Source organism: Podarcis liolepis (assembly GCF_965112155.1).
Source record: "Podarcis liolepis genome assembly, chromosome: 3".
NCBI lineage: Eukaryota > Metazoa > Chordata > Lepidosauria > Squamata > Lacertidae > Podarcis > Podarcis liolepis.
The window spans coordinates 107,207,010-107,230,520 of NC_139557.1; the positions used below are offsets into that span (position 1 = coordinate 107,207,010).

General features: G+C 45.7%; 1 protein-coding gene across 1 annotated transcript in view; it reads right to left on the reverse strand.

The window, feature by feature from the left end:
• Window positions 1-16,102: 16,102 nt before the first annotated feature.
• The window catches only part of MRPS5 (mitochondrial ribosomal protein S5), a 45,470-nt gene continuing 38,061 nt past the window's right edge, over window positions 16,103-23,511 (reverse strand). The window contains exons 10-11 of the mRNA XM_083494666.1: window positions 18,093-18,229; window positions 16,103-16,666 (exon numbers count right to left, since the gene is read on the reverse strand). Of these exons, the coding sequence (XP_083350792.1) occupies window positions 16,442-16,666; window positions 18,093-18,229 (362 nt within the window). The 3' untranslated portion in view covers window positions 16,103-16,441. The remainder of the gene's footprint in view (window positions 16,667-18,092; window positions 18,230-23,511) is intronic.

The following is a 23,511-nucleotide window of genomic DNA, read 5'->3' on the forward strand; positions in this document are numbered from 1 at the left end:
CCTGCTGTACAAAGGCAAAAACTGACATTCATTCCTCTGCTCTGCTTTTTGCCCACCATTGGTTCTATTGCTTCTGCCCATGAATGGCATGTGCCATTTGGCTGAAAAAGCTCCCCCAACCCTGTATTTCAACACAGCAGCCAACTAATCTGGGCTGCCTCCTTTGTACAGTCCAACATGATTAATTATCTTGGGTTTGGCAGCATTTCCTGCCAGATTCCCCAAATGCCAGGCATTTGGGATAATTCTGTTGGGTGGCCTACAGCAAGCTATAATTTCATACCCTTTTAACAGTTCACTGATGAAAATAGCGCTATTCAGTGATGATGGTGATGACTGGATTGCTCCAGCCACTGGGAGGCTTCCAACATAATAAAGCATTAAACATTAAAAAACTTCCCTATACAGAGCTGCCTTCAGATGTCTTCTAAAGGTTGTATACAGTGGTGCCCCGCAAGACGAAATTAATTCGTTCCGCAAGTTTTGTCGTCTAGCGAATTTTTCGTCTTGCGAATCACGAAATCCCATAGGAATGCATTGAAAATCAATTAATGCGTTCCTATGGTCAAAAAAAGTCCAAACAAAGCCAAATTTGGTACAACAACAGTTTATTAACTGCTCTTTAAAGTCACACATACTGTAAAGAGCAGTTCAAAAATTGAAGGGAAAATAAATTAACTTTATAAACAAAACATGTCTTTGTTTTTAGACAAAGGAAACAAAGTCGCGAGACGTTTTCGTCTTGCGAAACAAGCCCATAGGGAAATTCGTCTTGCGAGGCAAATCGAAAACGGAAAAACCTTTCGTCTAGCGAGTTTTTTGTCTTGCGAGGCATTCGTCTTGCGAGGTACCACTGTAGTTGCTTATCTCCTTGGCTGGGGGGTCGGGTAACTTCATACCCTCCAACCTTTCTCAGATGAAAATATGGACGTCCTAAGGAAAAGCGGGACATTCTGGGATCAAATCAGAAACTGGGGCAGCTTCTGTAAATCTGGGAGTGTCCTCAGAAAATAGGGACTCTTGGAGGGTCAGTTATTTGCCAGTCTGTTGGCATGCTGGAAAAGGTCTGAGAGAAGCCCGTTCCACCCCTAATAGGTATGAATTATTACTGAACTTTTAATGGCCCTGGAAAGAAAAGCCTCACTCTTCAAATGACAGCATGTACATGCATTTGTGCAATAAATTCCTAAGGAACCTATGGGACAAAAGGATGGCGGTATTTGGAGGTGAGAAGAGAGCAATCCTTGTCCGGGCTTCTTTTTTCCAAGATGGAACCAAAGAGCTTAATAAATCCAGTGCGGTTTGGCTCCATGTTTTGCAGACAATCAGAAATATGCAGCAAAACTGCTTGTGTGAGAAAATTCATATTCCGGTGTCTTTTACACTTGTACACCTGTCGAAGGGCAGGTTCTCAAAACATGAAGGGGGGTTTTCTGGAGAGGTGTGTCCAGCGTCTGGCTCCGTCTCTGAAGAGCTTTTTTCCCTTTTGGTTTTGTTGAGCATGCGGTTTTGTTTGAAGTAATCTCTTAAATACCTATAAGACCAGGATTTGTTGAAAATAAGAAAAGAGCAAAGAAGGAGCGTGAAGCTCCCCCATTCCATTGAAAGAACACATAGGGGAGAATTTATGAGCTCTGCCATGGCTTCTTTTGTTTAAAAGGTAAAGGTAAAGGACTGCTGGACAGTTAAGTCCAGTCAAAGGCGACTATGGGGTTGTGGCGCTCATCTTGCTTTCAGGCTGAGGGAGCTGCCATTTGTCCGCAGGCAGCTTTTCAGGTCATGTGGCCAGCATGACTAAACCACTTCTGGCACAACAGAACACCGTGACGGAAACCAGAGCGCACAGAAACACTGTTTACCTTCCCGCCGCTGCGGTACCTATTTATCTACGTGCACTGGTGTGCTTTCGAATTGCTGGGTTGGCAGGAGCTGGGACAGAAGAAGAATAATAATTTGGATTTTATGTCCTGCTTTATCACTACCCGAAGGAGTCTCAAAGAGGCTAACATTCTCCTTTCCCTTCCTCCCCCACAACAAACACTCTGTGAGGTGAGTGAGGCTGAGAGACTTCAGAGAAGTGTGACTAGCCCAAGGTGACCCAGCAGCTGCATGTGGAGAAGTGGAGACCCAAACCCGTCACAGGGATTCAAACCGCCGACCTTCTGATTGGCAAGGCCAAGAGGCTCAGTGGTTTAGACCACAGCGCCACCCGTGTTTATGTTGTATGATAAACGGCATTTATGCCGTTGTTTATGTCGAATGATTGATCGATTCTCTGGTTTTCTGATTCTCTGTCATGAAAAGTGGTCTACTGCTTATAGGAAGAAAGAACAAGAAAATTCAGCATTTCAGGGGTCTTTCGCTAAGTAAAAATCTAAGCCAAAAACCCTAAGTGTGAACACGCAGCCCTGGGCAAAATCGAGAAGCCTTTTGATCCTGTATCTGTGAGGTTAGAATCTATAAGTGGAAACCTGCTGAACCAGCCAAATGAGTTCTTAAGGCCTTAGCCACCCAGCTAACTATAAAAGAATTGAATATGCCCATCAGCATATTAAAGAATGAACTCTGTTGCCATAGTGAGCAAATGGATGGTCTCTCTCCCCCCCCCCCCACAACTCATCTGACTGAATGCCACATCAACCTAGGATGGAGAGCAATAGGCCCAGGGGGTATTGTGTGTGAGAGTGAGAGAGAGGGCAGGGGGATTTGGAGAGAGTTTTGACTGATGCCGGAAGCTGGAGACACAGAAACATGTCTTGTTCTGTGCTGGACCCCAAAGCTATGGATTGTGAATGTCCCTGGGAACCTAATAGGGAGGCATGATCTGCTGGAGTGTTAATTCTGTAAGCCCCTCCATCCCATGCTCTGTAAAAGGTAAAGGTAACCCTGACTGTTAGGTCCAGTCGCAGACGACTCTGGGGTTGCAGCTTTACTGGCCGAGGGAACCAGCATTTGTCCACAGACAGCTTCTGGGTCATGTGGCCAGCATGACTAAGCCGTTTCTGGTGAAACCAGAGCAGCGCACAGAAACGCTGTTTATCTTCCCGCCGGAGCGGTACCTATTTATCTACTTACACTTTGACGTGTTTTCAAACTGCTAGGTGGGCAGGAGCAGGGACCGAGCAACAGGAGCTCACCCCGTCGTGGGGATTCAAATCGCTGACCTTCTGATCGGCAAGTCCTAGGCTCTGTGGTTCAGAGCACAGCGCCACCCGCGTCCCATGCTCTGGTTGTATATGTGTTTAAATAAAGCCACATATTGTAGAATCACCAACATCTCTATTGACTTCAATTTCAAGGAAACAGAACCCCGGGTAAACTATGGATCTTCTGGAACGAGCTCTTTGCTGCTCAGAGACTGGGGTGTGTATATTATTATTATTATTATTCCTTGCCTTTCTAATATGTTACCTGGGCAGTTTACCACAAAATATTCAAAACACCATAAAATAAATAATACATTGAAATATGCCCATTTCTCTCTTCCTCTGTGCTTTTAGATGACAATATCAGTCCTTGAGATATCTGGCTCTGAAGCCCTGGTCCTCCTCAGTCCACCCAAGTCATGTTTTGAACATTACACCCGTGTTGATGGGAAAGGGATAGCGCCTTCATAGCGAGTTGCCTAGGGTTTTCTGTATACCAATGCAAGCCGGCGCTTGCATTTTAGGGTACACAATAAAGGTGTGCAAACATGAATTATAGTAGCCTTATCGCTCTGTACAGCGGCCATCTGTGGAAGAAGGGAACTGAGGGAAAAGATTTGGCAAGCCGCAGGGACTCTCGGCTCTCAGCTGTGTTTGAAGAATCCCCATTAAAATGTAAAACAAATATTCTTCTCTTTGTACATTTGTTTTGCCTCCCACATTAAGCAATGCCCTCCCCCTTTTACTACCTCGGAACGACAGTTTCTTCAGTCTGAATGAAAGAGGCGCCTACGTAGCAACTACATAAACCTGATTTATCACATGAAAACAAACCGGTATCTACTGCTGGATCCTATTTACACTAAAGCGATGGTTAAAAGCCAGTGCTGTCAACAATTCTTTTTCCAGCAGGTTCCAATACTTGCCTTAGGAGTCTTGAGGGGGCCGCTGACAAAATGGACCACATCCCAGTTGGTTTACCTGGCTGTGTTAGCAGCGGCAGGTGGCAATGGCGCTGTGGTCAGAAGTGGGTGGTTTGAAGTTGCCTTTTACATTTCCCATAATGCCCTGTGTGCTGGCTCTGGGTCTGTGTGTCTTTCATGTGTACATGACAGAGGCAAAATTTAATCGGTGAAGCTGGAAAGAGATGCTCAGATGGAAATTTCTCCCTGCTGCGCTGCAACCCTGTCAGCAGTCAAGGGGACAACCCTGTTCAAAGTGCAGTAAAATCACTGTGCGTTTAGAAAGAGTTTGAGAGTGCTCAAAGAGCTTCAGTCGTGTTGTCGCAGTGAATTCTTACCGTAGCTTTGTAAGGGAAGTCAAGATTAAAAACCCCATATTGCAGAAACACGGCAGGCGAGGGCGTGGAGGCGGAAAGTCAGTGACTTGCCTGAGGCTACCTGCCGAGTCCACGGCAAAAGGAGAGATTTGGAAGGAGAACTTCCCGGTTGACTGCCCCTACAGCAGCGGAACCGGAAAATGTTGTAAATAGGGGGTTTTCCTGCACAGTGTAAATTTGGTGGAGGAAGATGACTGGGGTTGAAGGTGGGCAGATTATGAATCAGCCTTGCAGGTATCGGCACTTTTGTGGGTTAAACCACAGAGCCTAGGGCTTGCCGATCAGAAGGTCTGTAGTTCGAATCCTCGTGACGGGGTGAGCTCCCGTTACTCAGTCCCTGCTCCTGCCAACCTACCAGTTCGAAAGCACGTCAAAGTGCAAGTAGATAAATAGGTACTGCTCCGGTGGGAAGGTAAACGGCGTTTTCGTGCGCTGCACTGGTTCGCCAGAAGCGGCTTAGTCATGCTGGCCACATGACCCGGAAGCTGTATGCCGGCTCCCTCAGCCAATAAAGCGAGATGAGCACCACAAGCCCAGAGTCGGCCACGACTGGACCTAATGGTCAGGGGTCCCTTTACCTTTACTAAGTTGTCATTATTCAGCCAGTGTTCTGGAATAAAGTACTCAAAAACCCGCTTCCTTTTCTACCACAAAAAAATCTGACTTTTGTGAAAGATCCATGGATCCTCAATATTGTTACATGCCACCTCAATTTCTGAGCGGAAAAACTGCAGGGGTTCCAGAGCTCACCCAGGGTTCGGTTTCCTTCGAATTCATATTGAGACTGGGGTCTTTTCAATATATGGATTTATTTGCATATATATACAACCTCTCACAGGACATCTTTGGAAGGGAGAAGCCTGGGAAGCTAGCCCATCTAGGACAAGGAAAACTCTGGTCTTAAACCTCTGCTGCCTTGCTTCAGGAAGCTTTTAATGTTTGATAAGAATGTATTAATTACAATTACAGTGGTACCTCAGGTTAAGTATTTAAATAATCCCAAAGGTCTGTTCTTAACCTGAAACTGTTCTTAACCTGAAGCACCACTTTAGCTAATGGGGCCTCCTGCTGCCGCTGCGCTGCCGGAGCACAATTTCTGTTCTCATCCTGAAGCAAAGTTCTTAACCCGAGGTACTATTTCTGGGTTAGCAGAGTCTGTAACCTGAAGCGTCTGTAACCCGAGGTACCACTGTTATTTGTGCAAATTCAGGATGTGTTTTGCATATTGCTTGCTAAGGTGTGAATATCAAACGACTCCATAAATGTCTCGATTTCCAGGCTAACACTTTAAGCTTATGAAATTCAGGCCACATGCATTTCTTCGGATGGAAGCAAACATTTAATTCAAACATATTGGAGATGTGAGGTGCTTTTGGAATGGGGTTCAGTGTTATTCAGTTTCTGAAGACGCCAGATGGATCAATCCCATCAGTGCCTTTCAAACCCTGTTTTATGTCAGTCTAGGGTCCCTCCTGCCCCATACGTCAGTGGTCTTGACTGTCCCTGGAGCGAAACTTGAATTGGCTGATGTCTAGCAGATGCACAGAGCCAGAGAGCATGGAAGATGCTTGTCTCTGTGCGCTTCTCTGACAAATATTTGACACGGGCCCTTATTTGACTAAGAGAACAGACTTTGTTCCTGTAGGGGAGTTTGTTCTGGCACTTAACTGACAAGCAGACGAATACCTCCCCCCAGTCCAAAAGCCTGCAGAGCACTTGAGTTATATCGGTGGAGCCCAAGGGACATAACAGAACAGCTCAGTAAACTTTTTAAGAAGACCCATTGACAAGGCTCAGGGCAGGTCTGAAATAGCAAATCCCCCTCATTCTTTAGGCCCTGCAGCAAGGAGGAAGATTTCCAGGCAGATGGCTGAAGCTGGAATATAATGCATATGTCTTCCAACCGTGAGCCATGAATTCTTGTGGAACTAATGAAGAAAACACGCTCCAAAGCTGTATGGATGCCCTCCAAAGAGCTTCCTTGGTGGATCAGACCAAAGATTTACTAGTCAAACACCCTGCTTTCCACAGCAGCCAGCCAGGTGCCTCTGGGAAGCCCCCCCCCCAGCAAGAAATGAGCCCTCTGCTGCTCATGATCCCCAGGAACTGCTTCTGAATATGAAATTCCTTATAGTCACCATGAAAAATACTATGAACCAGTCATTTGCCTAATCGCCTTTTAAGGGCAAATGTGGCCATCAGCACACCACGTGGCAATGAATTATACCAACTAATTATGCACACTTCCTTTCATCGCCCCTGGATCTCACGCAGGGCAGCACCTTCCCGTTTCAGCTCAGGTGGAGAAATGGGATGGCCCAGTACCCTATGGCATCCCACACCACATTTCTCCAGGGACTAATCTATACTTGTGAGTTATAACATTATAAATGCTTTATAAAATTGTGACACCAGGGGGCGCTGTACAGCAGTCAATGGAAGCTTACGTTAAGAGTTACATAACTTTTTTTTTTTTGTTAGCGTTTGTTGTTGCTTTTTAGAGCAGTATAGATCCAGCCCAGGTTGATGAGAAGCCGAACTGTCTTTGGCTAAGGTCCATCCTACCCAAAGTACTGTTAGCATCCTCTTGCATTGTCTGGGATCCTTAAGGGAGTTTAATTGAACGCAAAATTTGAGTGTGGTCGTATAATAATAATAATAATAATAATAATAATTTATTTATTAAAAACATCCCTGAACAGGGCTGCCTTCAGATGTCTGTTAAAGGGAGGGTGTTCCACAGGGTGGGCGCCACTACCGAGAAGGCCCTCTGTCTGGTTCCCTATAACCTCACTTCTTGCAATGAGGGAACTGCCAGAAGGCCCTCGGCGCTGGATCTCAGTGTCCGGGCTGAATGATGGGGGTGGAGATGCTCCTTCAGGTATACAGGACTGAGGCTGTTTAGGGCTTTAAAGGTCAACACCAACATTTTGAATTATGCTCGGAAACATACTGGGAGCCAATGCAGATCTCTCAGAACCGGTGTTATGTGGTCCCAGCGGCCACTCCCAGTCACCAGTCTAGCTGCCGCATTCTGGATTAATTGCAGTTTCCGGGTCACCTTCAGAGGTAGCCCCACGTAGAGCGCGTTGCAGTAGTCCAATTGGGAGATAACTAGAGCATGCACCATTCTGGCAAGACAGTCCGCAGGTAGGCAGGTAGGTAAGTGGAAGACAGCCGCCCTAGACAGAGAATTAACCTGCGCCTCCATGGACAGCTTTGAGTCCAAAATGACTCCCAGGCTATAAAAACAAAGATGAAATTTGAAAAACATTATGTCAAACTTAATATTTAAATATTGGATAACAAGAGCTAAAATTGGAGACATAACTGTTGAAATATACAATTTAAAACAACTTTTAAGAGAAGGTGAAGTATTGCGGAATATGATTTTGTAAATTGGAACACAGAAGGGAGACGTGAGGGAGTTTTGAAGGAGGGTTATGAAAGTGTTATTTAAGAAACTGAAATGTTTTCTTTTTTGTGCTTTTTAATGTATTTTTCACCTGTATTTTTGTATGTTGTTTATGTTTTTTTTCCTGCCTCTTTTTTCTTTTGATTTAAGTTTGTTTAACTGTTTGAATTCTTTAAAATCTTTAATAAATATTTTATATATAAAAAACAAAAACAAAATGACTCCCAGGCTGCACACCTGCTCCTTCAGGGGCACAGTTACCCCATTCAGGACCAGGGAATTCCCCATACCCGCCCGCCCCCTGTCCCCCCAAAACAGTGCTTCTGTCTTGTCAGGATTCTACCTCAATCTGTTAGCCACCATCCATCCTCCAACTACCGTATCAGGAATAGTTTGATATTCTTGCAGCCAAATTAGCTCCATCTACATTGAGATTAGCCCTTCACCTAGGTTCCACCTGTGAGGTTAAAAGGAGGGAACTCAGCCTTCTTATCACTGTCCGAGCTTTTGCAGACAGGGAGAGAACATTTGATACTTGCTTTCAGCCAGAGAAATGTGGCAAACCATTTGTCTTCTGGCCATGGACAGATGCCAGCATAGTTAGGGATTTGGAAATCCAAAGCTGCCTGGCCACATGAGGCTTAAATCACCTCTGATCGCCTCTCGTACATTTATTCAGCCATTTGATCTGCATCTGCGTGAGAAAGGAAAAGCACAAGAAAGGCATTTATCTTCTTTTGGCAAGGAGCATTCTCCCAAATGCAGGTTTTACATTTGCATTGCAAACTGCTCGGAGCAGGAGCTGCTTCCAGACTCGTGTCACGCTTGCAAAATGCAACCTGCTCCGAGCACTCCTTCCTTCCTGCCAGCCAATGCCACCATCAGCCTGGCTCATCCTGACAGCTGATTTCATTATGTTCTTTAAAACGTTCTGTAGAGTGCAACCGAACATCATAATTCAGCGTCGAACTGCTGTGCTGTGGCAGACAGAAACAGTCCATCTAGGTTAGTTTTCTGGCAGTTGAAGCCCACATGCCACAGAGCAGATGGAGACAGCTCAGTCAGAAGAACGTGAGACCCTTAATCTCAGAGTCATGGGTTCAAATCCCACACTGGGCGAAAGATTGCAGGGGGTTGGACTAGATGACCCTCGTGGTCCTTTCCATCTCTACAATTCTATGATTCTATGCCATTTATCACCAGCAGCCGATAGTCAAAAGGGTATCGTCTTGGAACATGGGAGATCACATTTCTGGCTGTTAGGGCTGGCAGAGAGCGGCAGTGGTAGAAGACTCCTCCTCCCCAGGGTCTTGCAGAGCCAGGCAGAGGCCCGGGCCGGGTAGATAATGTGCCCCCCTTTTTACCCTCAGAATAACTGAAGTCTTATAAATAAGTGCTGTATTTTTCGCTCCATAAGATGCACCTGACCATAAGACGCACCTAGTTTTTAGGAGGAGGAAAGGAAAGGAAAACAAGAAAAAAAATATTCTCAACGAAACAGTGGCTGTATGATTTTTGTGGTTCATGCTGTGGCCACAGACATGTGATCTGATGATGAATTTGGGGTGACCCAATGCAAAAATCCTGAGGATCCATGTGGATCCATGCTTTGTAACCACGTTTTTGCGCCATTGCGGTCCCAGGCAACAGTGGGTGCGTGATTTTTTGGGTGCAGGCTGTAGCCATGTACATGCTGTGTGATCTGATGGTGAATTAAAACCCTGAGGATCCATGGGCTTTTACCTCCCCCCTCCCTCCCTCCTTTATCTCTAGCATCCCTTATCTCTCTCCCCGATCGGCAAACGATCAGCGGCTTTGTTTCAACACCCACTTCCTGCTTTCAAAAAAAAAAAAGCAAGCAAGAAAAAAGCATGATCTGCTTTTTGCCCCTGGGCAATTCGGCTCCAGGGACCACGCATTCGCTCCATAAGACGCACAGACATTTCCCCTTACTTTTTAGGAAGAAAAAAGTGTGTCTTATGGAGCGAAAAATATGGTAAGTATATAAATAATTTTCACAAAAGTTGTGCTGACAAATAATTTTATTTCAAGGCTTGAACCGTATCTGCATATAAAGACAAAATGGAAAATATAGATATACAATAGTGCTTTTTAAAAATACATAGAGAATGTATGCTGACCAAGGCCCCTTGGAATCGGAGGCCAAGTGGCGCATATGGCCTCCCCTCTGTCCTCCCTGTACTCATATATTTTTAAAATCTGCTTTGGCAAGTACAGTAGCCGTCATTACAGGCTGTGGGAATGATTTCTTCAGGATAAGGACGTGCTGAGCTGTATAAAGAGGTGCTTCATTTCTGTTTGCTTTAAACTTTCAGATTGGTCACCTCAAATATTTTAAAATAGTAGACACGGAATTGTAGACGCGTTCTAACTAGCTAAGTTATATCATTTTATATGAGTTGATGGCTAGAACTTAACCTGCTTTACAGATCTCTGCATGCCTGAATAACCAGCTACCTGCTCAGCAATGGAGAAACTCCAATGGCAAAAGGGAGCACCGTCTGCACCAATTCTTTCTTATTATTTCTTGAGATCTAATTATTTCTTCCTGGAGTGTGGGAGGACGCTGCTTGAAACCCTCAGCAACAGCAATTAAAACCAATGCAAAACTCGGTTCCCCCACTAATTTGTTTAAAGTAATTAGCTGAATGGAGTGGGTTTAAAAATAAAAATTAAAAATCCTAGGTACAATGACTCAGCATGACCTTTTGAACATCACTGATTCCGAACTGCGCCTTTCCTCCTATTCAGAGTCATTTCCACAAATTCCATGCAATGCTGCTAGAGCCATGATCTCAGTGGCAAAATCTGATAAGAGCCTCGGCAACAGGAACAGGATCAACAAAACATTTTATGTGAGAATGAGACAGTGGCACACCCATTAAAAACAATTGGAATTAATTCATCTTCTCGATTATTTTTAAGGAATTCCCAGTGGCGTAGCGTGGGGGGTGCAGGGGGGGCCGGCCGCACCGGGCGCAACATCTGGGGGTTAGGGTTAGGGGGCGCAAATGCATGGGTTAGGGGGCACAAATTACTTGCCTTGGCCCGGGTGCTGACAACCCACGCTACGCCACTGGGAATTCCCAAGGAAGTAGCCAATTACTTGATGGACAATGCAACCCCAAGGTTGTGCATGGATGCAAGGGATAGCGAAGAAAGCTTTATCCAGTGCACGCCAGGCTTAATGGCCTCTGAACTGCATCACTTTTAATTGCAACTTGGAGCAAATTTCAACTTTGAATGCTCTTCACACCGCTGCAGCTAGCAAGCGCCACCATCTCAACCCCATGGCATAGTGGAGGGGGCACAGGGATGGTTGCCCTGGGTGCAAAATTGTTAGGGGATACAAAATTTCAACACCCAGCGCTGCCTCAATACAGCGGCACACTTCCATCGCTGGGCTCCATTGAAAACGGCTTCTTCCCGTGAACTAGGAAGTGGACAACAGAACAACTTTCTTTTCTTGCAATATCTTGGGTGACGCAGACACCAATAATAATAATAATAATAATAATAATAATAATAATAATAATAATAATTTTTATTTTTATTTATACCCTGGCCTCCCCAGCCAAGGCCGGGCTCAGGGCGGCTAACAAGCAGTAATAAAAACAAATTGAATGAATACAACTTAAAAACAAAATTAAAATACATTAAAATATTGAAACATTAAAATATTAAAATGTAGCCTCATCGCAGGAGGAGAAAGGAAAAGAAAAAGGAAAGAGGGGGAGGGAATCAAATTGGCTCCAAGCCAAAGGCCAGGTGGAACAACTCTGTCTTACAGGCCTTGCAGAAAGAAACCAGATCCTGCAGGGCCCTGGTCTCATGAGGCAGAGCGTTCCACCAGGCCGGAGCCAGTGTTGAAAAGGCCCTGGCTCTGGTTGAGGCCAATCTAACTTCCTTAGGGCCCGGGACCACTAGGGTGTTGCTATTTATGGACCTTGAGGCTCTCTGTGGGGCATACCGGGAGAGGCGGTCCCGTAGGTACGAGGGTCCAAGGCTATGAAGGGCTTTATAGGTCAAAACCAGCACCTTAAATCTGACCCTGTACTCTACCGGTCAGCTGAATAATCATGTGTACTCAGTTTCCCACCCTCCTCCATGCAGCCCCGGGTGTTTGCAACCCACGCTATGCCACTATCTCAACCCACTGCTCAAGAGAGTTTAAGGGTTTCAGAGAAGCCAAGGATGATGAATTTTTGGCTCTGCAGATGTTGCTCAACTTTAGCTCCACCATCCCTGATCATTGCCCACGCTGCCTGACTGTGGTGATAGGAGATGGAGTCCCACAACATCTGGGCCCCAAGGTCGAAGTGCGTTGGCTTCCTATCCCTGAATAAGCCACGTTCCTCAGTTCAGTAGCTTTTTATCTATGACCTCTGGAACAAGATCTTTTCCCTGCCTTTTGTCAAGGGGACAATGGAGTACAGAGAAGAGTGCCACCTGGTGGCTGTCGTGTGTCCTAAAGGAAACTGCAGCTCTTCTGGTCATCCATTTATTCCTTAAACCGGTCTGATCAATGGTTTGGGCAGGGTGGTAATCCAGGAATATGTGGAGGGGCACAGGCTCCCCGTGCCTGATGAAAAAAGACTTCTAAGCTGCCTTTCAAAATATATTTCCAAAATGTCGCATAAAATACAGCACAAAAACGAAAATCAAGATTCACAACTGAAATAGTAAAATTGGCTTATTGCTTCAAACCGTCCATTTCACCGTAAGCACTAAAACCTGACTTCGCAAGCCTTTGAAAGCAAGATCCAGAAATCTGTTGGGAGAACACAGAAGAGTGTCTCTTTCTCGCTGTTGTTCATTAGGCTAGCGGTGGAGCTGCTTCTTCCATGGAACTATTACATAGATGGGTCAATATGACACACGGTTTGTGGGCGGAAGTCTGTGGACTCTTGCAATAACACCCCCCCCCAAAAAAATCTCTTCAAGGCTGGGCAGTAAATTGATGCTGGTTCATGATGCCACAGAAGAATGAAGGACTAGATAGACCACAAAGAACACGTGTATGATTTTTTTTTTTTTAAAGTTCTGTACAGGAAAAATAAAGTACCTGTGGTTAGTGGGTGGCTCAGACCTTTTTATATAAATTTTATATGGTTTTTCAGATTAAAATTTTAGTCACACATCCAACATACAACCAAGATTCCCAAAAAATCTCCTGGACTTCCCTCCTCCCTGTTGTGGGTCCTATTGTTAATCATTTCCTCCCGCATCTTTTATAATAATCCGAATCTTTTACCTCTCCACTGTGTCCAAAATTCACCATTAAACTACAAGTGTTATTCCAATCCTACTAATGATTTTAACTGTTCGCAATGGTTTTTAAGATAAATTATAAAATTTTCCCCATTCCTCATTAAAATTATGGTTTTCCTGATTTCTGATTCTTCCGGTCATTTTAGACATTTCGGCATAATCCATCAACTTGATCTCTGGTAGACCTACCTACCTACCAGGCTCAGAACCTCTTTAGCCTTCCCCTCTCTGCCTGTGTGGTGTAGTGGTTAAGAGCAGTTGTCTCGTAATCTGGTGAACCGGGTTCGCTTCCCTGCTCCTCCACATGCAGCTGCTGGGTGACCTTGGGCCAGTCACACTTCTCTGAAGTCTCTCAGCCTCACTCACCTCACAGAGTGTTTGTTGTGGGGGAGGAAGGGAAAGGAGGTTAGCCGCTTGGGACTCCTTCAGGTAGTGATAAAGCGGGATATTAAATCCAAACTCCTCTTCTTCTTCCCGGATGATGTGCCAGTCATCCAGGGTGGCTCCTGAAAGGCTGCTTTGTGCTGAAGCACAGCTGAAGTTCAAAGCGCACACATAGGCACACGCTCTGCAATGGCCACACACAGACCCTAAACTGTGAAACTCCCTCCCCAAAGGGGTATATGCAGCAGCTTTGTTGTTTGGCGCATTTTGAAGGTGTACCTTTTTATCCTGGCCTTTGACAGTTAAAAGATTTTTGCTTTGCGGGACCTGCCTCTTTTGCCAAATCTGTACAGTGGTACCTCGGGTTACATAAGCTTCATGTTACAGACTCTGCTAACCCAGAAATATTACCTTGGGTTAAGAACTTTGCTTCAGGATGAGAACAGAAATCGTGCTCCGGCTGCGCGGCGGCAGCAGGAGGCCCCATTAGCTAAAGTGGTGCTTCAGGTTAAGAACAGTTTCAGGTTAAGAATGGACCTCCGGAACGAATTAAGTACTTAACCCGAGGTACCACTGTATTTGTCCTAAGTCCTGTGGAGGTATCATGGAGGGGCGAGTGGTGGTCTGATCCCAAGGAGAGGAGCTCAGGGAGTTGGGAGCTGGATGACCCTGGAAGTGTCAAGAGTCCAGGGAAACTGTTGGTAGTGTGGTTGGATGGTAAGCCGGATCTCAAGAGGCGACCAAGTGAGTTTGCAGAGAACAAGTTGTGCTCCGGTGACAGCAGACACCCCTAGTGTCTCTTAGTTAAGGACACCCTTTCATCAGAGGGCATGGGGGGCTGGGAAGTGGCCACCCCAGCTGCATAGCCAATGAAGAGGTTCCAAACCACAAAAGCATTGCCAGATTGTGTTCCTGTTCTCGTACTGAGCATGTGGGTTTCTCCATCAATGCTCTTGCCCGGGCTTCTTGAGACCAATTGTCTACTAAGTTCGTGCACCTATCCCAGGGGTCAGCAAACTTTTTCAGCAGAGGGCCAGTCCACTGTCCCTCAGACCTTGTGGGGGGCGGACGCGGACTATCTATCTATCTATCTATCTAGGGGGAAATGAACGAATTCCTATGCCCCAGAAATAACCCAGAGATGCATTTTAAATAAAAGCACACATTCTACTCATGTAAAAACATGCTGATTCCCGGACCGTCCGTGGGCTGGAGGATTTAGAAGGTGATTGGGCTGGATCCGGCCCCTGGGCCTTAGTTTGCCTACCCATGACCTATCCCCCTCAAAAACCCACTGTTGGCTCCTCCTGCTCAGTTCTTGTTTGCTTCTCAGCATCTCCGATATCGAAAATGCCCCACTCCCTATTGGATGCCAGGTTTTGACTCCCACCTTCCCTGCCATTCTGAACAGAGAAGAGGTGCAAGGAGCTTGTTTGTGAGCAATGGAGGTGACTTTCCCCCCTGTTAATGGGGCACCCCATTTTGTGGTCCTCTCTCTCTCTCCCTCCCTCCCCTGCCCCAGTATCTGTTGGATACAGCACAGCACACATTTTTGTTGTTGTTGCGGGCGCTTTATCATCAAAATTCCACCGGCCCCAAAAAGGTTGGCAACCCTTGATCCCCTGCCGCTGCTGCTTTAATGGGGGAAGCCATAAAAACAGCTATTATTCTCATTCATCTTAATCCAGAAGCACATTGCAGCGCAGGCTGCATGCCTACAGGAACATCTGTGAAGACCTTCTGCCTCTATTGAAATTAATGAGGCTTCCACCGCGGATGGGAAAGCTCTCAATATACATGGTTCAAATCACCTGCATTTATAAGAGTTTGCTGGATCGTGGCGGATGCATTTTGGAACGACTATTACAACTGTAGCCCAACCTCTCTCTTAACAATAGGTCTTGTTTTTCGTTTGTTTGTTTGAAATGAATTCCTTCAAGAGCAGACTTTGAGGTGTGTTCTCTCTCCCCCTTTCTTACACCGCTAACAGGACTGGGTAGTGCTTTTCTTGAGTACAAGGCATGAAATTTATTACGGTCAGAGACCAGCTTGAGAAACACAAATGGAACTACAATCCCAATAGCAAAACAAACATTTAAAACAATTGTGTACAAGGCATGTTTCTGGCAAGCTTGTGGATTTTATTTCTTTAAAATAGTGGTGCCTTGAAGCAAAATCTGGGTTGCCTCCAACACTGTGCAAGGAGACAATTAGTTTTTTTAGTGTGGCAGTGCCTAAACTTTGGAACTCCCTGCTGATTGACAGGAGGCTTTGCTGCGTTTCCTTTGGTGCTGGCTTGAAACATTTTTGTTCAGTCAATTAACGTAGAATGCCGACTTGTGTTTTAATCGTTTAATGCTAACTTTCGACTTTAATTATCTTGCAAACGTCTTCAATGCCTGTCTTTAAGCATCTTTTTAGCGACAGTTTAGCGACAGTTTTAAATTTTGTGCGTGGCCCGCTTAGAGGTTTTATTAACAATCAGACAGTATATAGATGCTGTGAAACAAATAAGTAGGCAGGACAGGATTTTGTCACAACTTTATTTCTGCCACGTTGTTTGACAGTTCACCCCCTCCCCAAATTACGCATGAAAGCAACCTGTAGGTTGCAGGCTCTCCCACCCCTACACGGCCCGGGTCAGCCGCAATAAAGCAGATGCAGTTATGAAATTGCAATTTTAGTGCATTGGTCACTTGCACTCAACAGAGAGAGAGTGCCCACTGGAGAGAGGCAGCCAAGCTGTTTTGAGCCCCTAAGTTAGAATGAAACCTTCATACAGCATTTATCTTGGAAATTAATTCTAGGACTCTGTGTTGATGGTACATCTTCCTCGGCTTTTGGGCATCTATATACGGACCCGGTCTACGAAGCTGTTCTTCTCACATTTGCCCAGACGTTCTTCTTCATTCCTTGCGCTGCCTTCACTTCACTGAACTCCAATTTGACATTGAGAGCTTCATCCTCGGGCTCCGGATCTTCTCTGATCGCCCCCTGGGGCTTTGCGACGACAACAGGAAGCGGGCCGCGTTCTTCACAGAATTCTACGACGTAGAGGCCTTTCTTATTGGCTAGGTTTTGGTGAGTTTCCTAGTTGGGGAGGGGAGAGGAAAGGCAAACATTTAAGCCACAAGTAGTAGTAGTAGAAGAAGAGTTTGGATTTGATATCCCGCCTTTCACTCCCCTTCAGGAGTCTCAAAGCGGCTGACATTCTCCTTTCCCTTCCTCCCCCACAACAAACACTCTGTGAGGTGAGTGGGGCTGAGAGACTTCAAAGAAGTGTGACTGGCCCAAGGTCACCCAGCAGCTGCAGGTGGAGGAGCGGAGACGCGAACCCGGTCCCCCAGATTACGAGACTACCGCTCTTAACCACTACACCACACTGGCTGATCCATCCAATTTCAAACCGTAACCATGTAGATATTCTGCATAGTTGGCTCTAAGGCTTTAGTGGCGAGATTGGCAAGTCACCTTTTTCTTTTGAACAAGAGAAGGGATGTTTTAGTATCCAGCAACTCAGAAATCGTTTTGGAAAGAAAACAGGTACCTGCTAGACACAGATAACCTCACATTTTATTATTATTTTAAAATATATATATATATATATGTTGCTAGCCCTCATGGATGCAACAATGAGCTAAAAAATATCCAGGTGATATGAAACCAGAAAGAAAGCCAAGAAACTCAAAATCAATCGGTCTTGTTTTTTCAAGTCTCTTGATCAGCTCAATTAGCATGAATAAAGATTAAGCTGGTGCCCTAATAAGCCTTAACTGTGAGAGTCTGTGTTCTCAGGAAGGATTGAGTGCATGATCCCCCAGACCCTGGACTGGTTTGCACACAACCATGGTGTCAGGGAACTGCCATCGGAGGAACAGGTGGTGGAAGGGCTCACGGAGGCTGGGAGAGACCCAGCAGCTGAAGCAGGAACCAGCAGGGGGAGAGGTGGGTCTCTGAGGGAAAGCGAGCAAGAGGGAGGGCTCAGGGACACGTCCAGCGAGAACAGTGGGGAGGTTTCTGGACCTCCCATAGGGAGACCCACTCCTCGCCGGAAACTGTCACGCCGCGAGTCCAGAAGACGTGTTTCCGTTAAGGAGCTTTTATGTTGGAAGCGATTCCGAAAGCAACCACTGTCGGAATCTGCCAGTGACTAGAGGAGCCATGTCTGAGGGGCTCCGTCACAGACAGAGGTTTGTGGACTTGAACTCTGAGGGACTACGATTTTACGCACAAGCAGCTCATCATCCCTTCACACATGGCTTAGTGCAAACCCAGAGAGGCAACTGCAGCTGCTTTGCTCCCCTCTTGCCAGGCTGTTGTACTAACAGTTTATTATAGAATGACGCAGTGCATGAGCCCAACCCCCAGTGCATCATCTCTTAACCATGGATAGCAAACTTTTGGGCAGAGGGCAAGTTAGAATGCAAAGTGGCAGTCTTGCCCCTCCAATTGACATGCATAGGACTGTACTGTAACAAAACATGAACCACCCTGGATAAGACCGGGCATGCCTTACCTGTTTTGCTAATCCCTTGAAGAGCGCTCGGGTGACATTGAGTAAATTCCTGGATCCATAAAGCTTGGCGTACATGTCTTGAATCCCAATAAGTTTGCACATGGTAATGATAGCTCGGTGGCAGTGAAGACCGTATCCTGGGGGAAGCAGTTAGTGAGCATTAAAGCAGCCCAGTAAAATAATTACTAAACAATTGCTTTCGGCATGGAATTACACTACAAATCACACCAGTCTGAACCATCACAATCTGCACCTGAGCCTGAGATGGGTACAGATTGGCCAGGGGCTCCAAAACTCGATGAAACCGCCCAGTCAACCCCAATTTACCTTCTCCCCTCCCCTGCTGTCACTAAACGCTTTCGCACAAGTGTTTAAACTGCGGGCCGGAACATCAGTTAAGCGAATCATACTTTATTTATACCTGAGTCCACACTGAACCACTGCCTGCCCAAATATAGTTTGCAGAGCTCCGGAGACTAGACCTTCTTACATATCAGAGAATCAGACCCTAATCAGAGATGCACACAGCCCTGGGCTGCGATGTTGAGCAGACCCGAGACAGGGAAAGAACAAGAACCACAGGAACTGAGAAACTATGTATTCTTCCTTAAGGCCTGAGGTTTTAATTCAAGCCAGAAGGCCATGGCACGGTGCATTGTATCACCTGTGTTATTCTGGAGGTGTAGGAGAGAAGGAAGAGAGAAAGAGAGAGCAAAGACCTATCCAAATATTGGATAGATATTGGATAGAGAGAGATTAAGTGCATGTCTTCCCCTCATCCCTAGACATTTATACCAACTGCACAACATGAAATTTAAGAGAGAAAGAGAGAGCAAAGTCCTATCCAAATATTGTACAGCAGGGAGATTAAGTGCATGTCTTCCCCTCATCCGAAGACATTTATACCAACTGCACAACGTGAGATTTATAGTGAGGTTTTTATAGGCCTCCAATTAAGGGCACTACTTAAAGACATCAGCCACAAGTGATGCAAAAGGAGGACGGCCCTTCTGAAATAACTGTGCTTTGGCGGAGGAAACACTCCCATTGAGCTGATCTCGGTAACAGTCTGGGTAGCTAGAAATGAGAAGCAGAACAGTGCAGGCTGTGAGAATAGGTCTGAGGAGCGGTCAGGGCTTTCAAGAAGCTTAAAATGGGAAGCTTGCTACCAAAGCGACAGGATTTTGAATGGCATTCATTTCATTCATTCATTTGGGTGGGAGGCAACGTGCTTGTTAACGGGAGCAAGGCGATTTATTATTCAAAGCGCTGGTCACTGCTCTGTTGCCAAGCAAACTCCCTGCGCTGCTTTCATTCGTCATCTGAATCTGCCACTTGCTCAAAGCTTTTTATTGTGCAAGACTGGTCCTACAGGAGGCTGAGGGAATTGCCATCAGACCCGGATCCTTTGGCAATTCATTTTCACCTTTGGGAGGGAAGGGAACTCTAAGCCTCTCTCCCCATCACTTTGAAGCCAACTGAACTAGGTAACACAGGCCCTGTTTTGTACACTGCTGCCACTATTTCACACTGAAGCGCTGCGGTACCATAATGCCGGTGATATGAAGATTGCTTTTCAAGGCATGATTTGGTTATGAGACAGAAGAATGCAGCACACCTGCTGGAGGGAAGCAGGCAGATACGAGCTGGATATCTTCAGCCTAAAGAAAATAAGAAATTAAAAGGGAGGGGAGAACATGACAGTGCTCTTCAAATATCTGAAGGGCTGTCATGCAGATGATGGGCTGGACTTGGTCTCTGTTGCTCCAGAAAGAAGGACTAGAACCAGTTTGGAAATTGCAGAGAAGCAGACCCCATTTCAATGCACAGAGAGGGAAGCAGATCAATGGCAGAGCACACACAGGAAATCCCAAGTCCATGACTTAGAATCTCCTGTTGAAAGGGTCTCAGGTAGCAGAAAAACCTTGTCTGGAGACTCTTGAGAGCTGCTGCCAGCCAGGGTGGACAATACTGGGGAGGTGGACCAAGCAGCCTAGCCTGGCATAAGAACCTATCTATTCTTCCTTAAGGATCGTAATTCTTCTTCAATTCTTCTTAGGATCCTAATTCATTTCAAAAGTAACTCCTTGCCAGGCTGTGAAAACAGTCCAGTCCTTTAAAGGACATCTGAAGGTCTCATTAAAACGATGCATCCTGGGCACAAATCTCAGCTAGACTCTCTGCTGTGCACAACTGATCTCTACACGAGTGAAGGCTGCACTGCTCTCTTCATTTGAATAATGTTATGAATGGAAAATAGGAAATCCCTAGTGGCACACACAGAGCACGCTCAATGTAAACGGGACACCGAAGCCCCCATTCCAAGAGGGGGGAATCTGTGGCCTTGCAGATGTTCTTGAACTCTGCCATCTCCTACCAAGTGACCATACTGGCTGGGGCTGGTAATGTGAGAACATCTGGAGGGCCACCCCCCATTCCTGCCACATCTGTACAAAGCGGCAAATGCACAAATTTGGATGCGTGTCTCCGGTACTGAATGGGATGCGGGTGGCACTGTGGGTTAAACCACAGAGCCTAGGACTTGCTGATCAGAAGGTCGGCGGTTCGAATCCCCGTGACGGGGTGAGCTCCCATTGCTCAGTCCCTGCTCCTGCTCCTGATTTGCCAGAAGCGGCTTAGTCATGCTGGCCACATGACCCGGAAGCTGTACGCCAGCTCCCTCCGCCAGTAAAGCGAGATGAGTGCCACAACCCCAGAGTCAGTCACGACTGGACCTAATGGTCAGGGGTCCCTTTACCTTTTTACCTCCGGTGCTGAAGAAAGAAAATAATTTTCCGTAACCTCTAGCTCCACCTCTGCCTCCAGTCAGGTGCAAATATTTAGCTCCTATCGCAAAGTAACCTGGGGCAGCAGCTGACCGTTTACCGTGCAAGGCGGCCAATTCACATCCGCTAAGAAGTAACCCGCAGAAATGCAGTTTTTGAGTCCAAGGATGGAAAACGCGGCGCTTCCGAAATGGCAAATGTGGGACCGCTACCAAATGAAACTCTTGATAAATAGCCTTTCAGATATCGCTCAGACATAATTATGTCGAAAACCTGATTCCATCTCCAAGCATGAAATTGATACTTTCTCAAAACAGCAGAGCAAATGGCTTTAGATGGCTATCGCTTGTTTTTCAATTATAGGGGTGGGGTGGGGGGTGTGGAAAGAAGGGAAAAAGAGGGAAATATTAGCACAGCAAAGCCTGTGGCCTGCTAATAGACTTCCTTTCCTCCATTTACTGAGCACCGAGCTTGCCCTGCAGACTGGAATAATCTCGAAGAGCTGTCTTAATGGCTTTTTAATAAAATGCATTAGATCACACTTGGTTTTTTTTAAAGATTTATTGGCCTGAGTCACATGAACTAGCACAACTTAAAGAGGGCTGGGTCATTCTAAGCGAAAACCCCAGCACAGAACCATGGAATTGTTGAGTTGGAAGGGACTCAAGCGATCATCTAGTCCAGCCCCCTGAATTCTCATTTAAAATGGTAACAGATTGTAAATCTGAAGGAAAATTCAATGTAATGCTTCAGAAAGGAAGGAGACTTGAGGTTTCCTCTTTGTCCCAAACCCATCTAAAAACTCTGATAAAAGAAAGTACTTCTTCGCTTGATCCCCCCCCCCTCTTTCCTTTCTCCTTCTGTGATGAAACTCCTACTTGGGGACTTCCCTGGCTTTTTCCTGGCCCACGTAGGACCAGTCTGGATAGTTGGCCTTGGCAAAGATTTTACATTTTCATCCCCAAAAAGTTTTTGATTTGAGTTTCTACTGCAATGGGGCTGCATTTTAATGTTGTATTTTAATCTTGTTTTAAGTTGTATTTTAATCAATTGTTTTTATACCTGGTGTTAGCCCACCTGAGCCTGGCCCTGGCTGGGGAGGGTGGGGTATAAATAAAACTTCTTCTTCTTCTTCTTATTCTTATTACGAACAATTGAAATACGGAATTGCAGGAGGGAGTGACAGCCACCAACTTGTATGGCTTTAAGAGACGATTAGACACATTCATGTTATCAAGGGCTTCTAATCATGGGGGGGTGTTGTAATAGTTCCACTGTTAGAGGTCATATGCCTCTGAAAACCAGGTGCTGAGAAACAGGAGCGAGCCGAGTGCTGTTATGCTCAGGTCCCGCTGGCATCTGACTGGCAACCGTGTGAAAAAGGGGCTGGCTCAGATGGGCCACTGCCATGATGCAGCAGGCTCGCCTTGCGTTCTTACGCAGTGCAAATTTCCTACCCAGGCAATCCAACACCTGTGCCATGAAAACCTGAATTCTGCAGGTTAACCACAGAAAGAATTAGAGGAACCATTGGAAATGACTATGAAAAGCAGTAGAGATATGAGATGATCAGAGCCCTCCGAACTTGAAGCATGGGAAGCCCTATTAAAAAAAATATAATTTGGAAGATTATTTGGATGATTTGATATGTATAATTTGGAATATTTAACGTGATTTGATTGGATTGTTAAAGTGGAAAATTTAATAAAAATGAATTTAAAAAAGAAAAAGAAAACCTGAATTCTGCAACTGGTGGCAATGACACAAACTGGACGTTTTGCGCAATTGGTTCTTTCGCTAGTCTTGGGGGAGGCCGTAAGAACTGCCCCTCCACCCACGGCCAACTACTAGAAATCTTATTTAGCAACCTCTCTTGTATCTGAGGTTTCAGCAGGCAGTGCTCACATGCTTACGAGTCTGTTTTTTGCAATCGCAAGGATTAGAATTTGGCTTTTTCCTCCCCTGAAAAAAAAAAGGAGGGAAAGAGATTCTCGGGGAAGTTGAATCCCCCACCCAGTGTCACATGCTGCATTTTCCTGTGCTCCCTTACAAAATGACAACAGACACACAACCCTGAAAAGGAAAGAGGGCTGTGTTTTGCTCTGGAGTATTTTTTCGTGAGGTTAAGAGGAGTGGGGGCACCTGCTTTACAATCAAGAGCTACACTGGTGTGGTTTGTGTGACTTTCCATTTGTATGACCCTACACATTTTGGGAAGGCGTGAGATATATTTTTCGGTCATTTCTGAAATACCTAAATCAGTTGTGCCAGAAGAAAGACCCCCAAAAGTGAAAAATGTATTGGATCAATAAACCCTGCTTTACTGGTTTGTTCTCCATATTCTTGCATTTGGCGCCTTCCCCTCTTTCCTTCTTCCACGAGCAGAATTAACGTTCAAGAGACAGCAAGAGAAAAATCGTTTCATTGCACAGGTGAAGGAGTTCACAGTCAACAGAATGATGCCCGAGGCATCGGCAAGGATGAGCAATGAAACTTCCACTGCCACCCCGACCTTCCACATATGGGAATTCTTAATGCTTCCATTTGTCAGCTTGCGACAGCACTCCTGACCTAAGTTCTGCGCATTCAGCACTGCTGCCTGCCCACTGAACTTATGGGGGGGAATTAGAAAT